Below are 3,878 nucleotides of genomic sequence, written 5' to 3' on the forward strand. Positions count from 1 at the left end.
GAAAAACATTTGAGAGACATTGATCAAATGGTGAAATCACCAATTCAAGAATAGAAGAGCAACATTCTTGAATGCTACTTATTTTGTGACTTAGTTGAATCACGAAAATAGAGTTGTCACTAGTTCTTCCGTTTGCTCGTGGGAGAGACTCCAACTATCTTCAAGAAGTTATCGTGCCTCTAAGCCAAGCAAGTTTTATTTTGAATTTCTTGTACAATTATCATTATTGTTCTAACACTTTGCAGGAAAAGTTCAAATGTCTAACCAAAGAGGAATTGAAGAAATCATATCAAATGACTTTTGCCAAAAATATGAAGACTTTACAGTTCACTGAAGTTTTCAATATACCAGGTGGTATAGGAATTAATTTAGTTAGAAAAATAATATTAGCTGACTGACTTGCTCTTGATTTCTTTATATGTCGGATACTCTTTAAATGAGTTATGACACTTTCGTAAAGTATTACTTCCTCCATTCAATAGTATTTTTCTACTATATTAAAATTAAATGTCCAACAATACTTGTTCAGCGTAAAAAATAAATAGATAATTTGTCAATTTTTGCTCATTTTACTCTCGCTATTAAATACTAATTCATTCTCAAATTTATTTTCTAAAGAAATATAGAGTATTAAATTAAATATATTTAAAGGTGATATGGTTAAATTACCTTTATTAGACAAATTTGTGCAATTTCACCGTTAGTACCATATCTTCATCCTTCCTTCAAGAAGTTCAAAAATAGAACGAATCTTTTTGCATCGTTTGACTAATAATGTAATAGCTAACCATCAAAAGAATAAGTTTGAATTTTAAAACATTTATATATTCGTGTTAATAATATTAACGCACATATTCTAAATTAGTTTTTAAAATACGTGGGCACATGTTACTGATACTGATAGTGCCCAAATAAGGCACGCCAAATTTTTCACGTTTGTATTACTGACCATCAATTCTTCTTTTGCCAATAGTGAGGGATTGAGTTTTTCCAATGCAGGTAAGCTAAGTAGGAAGAACTTGTGGGGATGTTTTGTATAGAGATAAGTAGGAAGGTTGAAAATATGGATGAAAATCAGTATCTTAAATTTCATTAATTAAAATATTAGATGGCTTTAAATTGTTTTACTATAACTCTTAGGACAACTAACTAAAAAGCAGAATATCTAGTGAATCAAATATTTGTTTGTTTCTATAACTAAACAACTAATTATTCTAGAAAATGTCTAGCACTAACAAACGAAACATTGAACGGAATTGCTATTTGTTACATCTTGAAAAAAGTAATCGCTACTTAAGAATATATAAGAGTTCATTAATTTGTAAGTAATCGCCACACATATGGTGTGTGGACATGTTCAAAATAGTGAATGGCATCGTGGAAGACAAATTTGAGCTATTTCAGTGAGATATCATCTTGTTCAAGCCAATCTTAGTATTGGTGTTTTAGTGAGATGTAGGGAGAAACAAACTTAGAATGCTAAATATTATACAGACAAAATTAAAAAGTTGATCCAAGAAAATTCAAAAGAGAGATAAATGATATATATATATATATATATTCAACAATGTTGCATCCAAAAATATTTAGAGCCTGAATCAAAGGCTCAAAAACCAGGGCAAACTTTCAATAAAGCCTTAAAATACAAGTAATTAAAGCAACTCTTAATCAGTTCGCTAGCTCTCACACAGTTGATCATCCATACTCTTATATATTGTCATCAAGGCTTAATTAGTAACGCACAGGGAGAGCTTTTGGCAAGGCTTCATGATGAGCTGCATTAATCGGAATCGTCTGGAACTTGCTGTCAACTGATAAAAATTGCCTCTCTTCATGAATAGTAATCGCTTTAATTATCTGAAGCAGAATGTGTTGTTGCTCTTCTCCATTTGCCCACCCGTGGATTTCTGCTTTTATGAGATGGCGGTTTTCGTTTATTAATTTCCAGGCTGGAAAATCTTTTCTAGGCATAACGTAATCATGCTCTTTGAGCTTCAAGCTTGGACAAAAATCTCCTGGTCCGTCACCGAGATAGATCATTCTTTTCTTCCCTTCCTTAGCCAATGAAGCTTCTTGCATTCTTTCTATTACCAGGCCCTGTTAATACACAAAATCATACATTAGAATTTGATAGGAATGATTAATGAAACAAAAGATTGTAATGAAGAACACTCTAGTCTTTTTGATTCTATGGGGGCATAAAATAAGGAACACGTGAAGGCTTTAGGTACCTTGCACATGTTGGGAGGGCAAACATGGTTGTTGCAGCCATGAGAGCAAGTGTGAAAATCATGGTAAGGAAGGATTCTGAGTTTTCCTTCTTCATCAACGTAGCTCGGATTTGTGTTGATCTCCGTGAAGCAATCATGTATTCCAAGATGATTCAAAATCGTGTCAATGAAGAAGACATTCGCATCGCTTACTATCCTCAAATCACATCTGAAACAATAACACACATAAATTGAGTAAATCTGATTTTACTGCACCAAAAACCACAGAAATTATAAAAATAGAAAATACTCGTATCCTGACACGTACCCTAAAGCATGAGCTGCTTTAACGACTGAAACAACACCGGGAATTACAGGTACGTGTTTCAGTACTCCTTCAATGTCCTTGACGGTTTTGCCTTGTTCATGAAGTTCCTTCATCATCCTATCCTGTATATTTGTTTAAAACAAAGAAGATAACAGTTAGATTAATGTTAAATCAAGTGATTAATTAATTAGGTACACACTATAATTAAGTAGATAAGCGAAAACTAACCATAAGAGAGTTCCATGGCATGGTAGGGAGAAGTTGATTGAACAAATCCGTGGCACCTAATTCATCCACTACTACCCAATTATCGCTGTCCAAATCAATGATCGTCTTGTCGAAATCGAAAACCACAACAATTCCAGCCATTGCTTTTTGTTGAATCGAATGAAAGAATTCAAACAATTTTTTTTTCTCAACACAAGAATTGTTTGAGTTTGAAGAGCGAACACTGAGAAAAAAAGGCCTTTATATAGTGGAAAGCTTTGTAGGTTTGAGTTAGTAAACAGAAATATTATGCTGTATTGAGTATTCTTTTGAGTTTATGGTAATTAAGTCATTAAAGCAACCTTTTTGCAGATTAGTAAATATGAGCCGTTGGATTAGTAAATCACGATTTTACCTTCTAAGGTAAACAAAATCACTTACCTTATTCTTTGACTGAAAAAATGTACTTCCTGCGTCCATTTTTATTTGTCCACTTTTCTATTTTGACATGTCCAACAACACTTGTCCAATTTATAAAATCAATGGATAATTTATCCATTTTTACCTATTTTATCCTTGATATTAAATACAATACATCACTCATTGCATTTTTCAAAGCAAAAAGGACCCAAATATTAGCATAAAGATGGTTCGCCAAACACACCTTTTCTCCCTTTAATGTGCCTCTCCAAATAGTCTTGGATCGATGCTTACTTTGCATCACATATAAGTCATACTGTGATTGTCCTGGATGGACAAACTGTTGATATTCCATTCCATACATAATAAAATTAAAATTAGTTTTGATTTGTGTTTCATAAACATTTATGTCAAGTAGTAATTTGATGAATTGACCAATTTACACATACATGCAATTAAAGGGAGCCTGAACCCTAAAGGACAAGTTTTGTACACATGCATGGCCAAATTTAACATATTTATTGTGCAAATGACAAATTCAAAAAGAATTAGATAGATAATAGTGAATTATCTTATATAAAAATTTAAACGTGCAGATCAATAAAATAAATTAGGAATAATTTTTTCTTAATAATAAAAATATCAATAAAAAATTATAATAATCTTTATATGATGAAATGTAGGTGTGAGTTACTAATAAATTAGAATATATG

The 3,878-nt window shown here is 31.9% G+C and overlaps 1 protein-coding gene across 1 annotated transcript; it reads right to left on the reverse strand.

The window, feature by feature from the left end:
- Positions 1 to 1,731: 1,731 nt before the first annotated feature.
- On the reverse strand, positions 1,732 to 2,996 carry LOC107865800 (inorganic pyrophosphatase 1). The gene is made up of 4 exons (XM_016711987.2): positions 2,767 to 2,996; positions 2,539 to 2,660; positions 2,232 to 2,439; positions 1,732 to 2,097 (listed from the first exon to the last, which is right to left on the reverse strand). Exons 1-4 carry the CDS (start codon positions 2,905 to 2,907, stop codon positions 1,732 to 1,734), a joined length of 837 nt encoding a protein of 278 aa, XP_016567473.2. The 5' UTR covers positions 2,908 to 2,996.
- Positions 2,997 to 3,878: the final 882 nt, after the last annotated feature.

Source organism: Capsicum annuum, unplaced genomic scaffold (assembly GCF_002878395.1).
Source record: "Capsicum annuum cultivar UCD-10X-F1 unplaced genomic scaffold, UCD10Xv1.1 ctg2621, whole genome shotgun sequence".
Lineage (NCBI taxonomy): Eukaryota > Viridiplantae > Streptophyta > Magnoliopsida > Solanales > Solanaceae > Capsicum > Capsicum annuum.

Excerpts from the sequence above, each read along its gene's own strand:
- LOC107865800 (XM_016711987.2), bottom strand. The coding sequence starts at position 2,907 with ATGGCTGGAATTGTTGTGGTTTTCGATTTCGACAAGACGATCATTGAT. Across the intron at positions 2,440-2,538 it reads AAAGCAGCTCATGCTTTAGG|ATGTGATTTGAGGATAGTAA; the intron begins GTACGTGTCAGG and ends TTATTGTTTCAG. Across the intron at positions 2,098-2,231 it reads GCCCTCCCAACATGTGCAAG|GGCCTGGTAATAGAAAGAAT; the intron begins GTACCTAAAGCC and ends GTGTATTAACAG.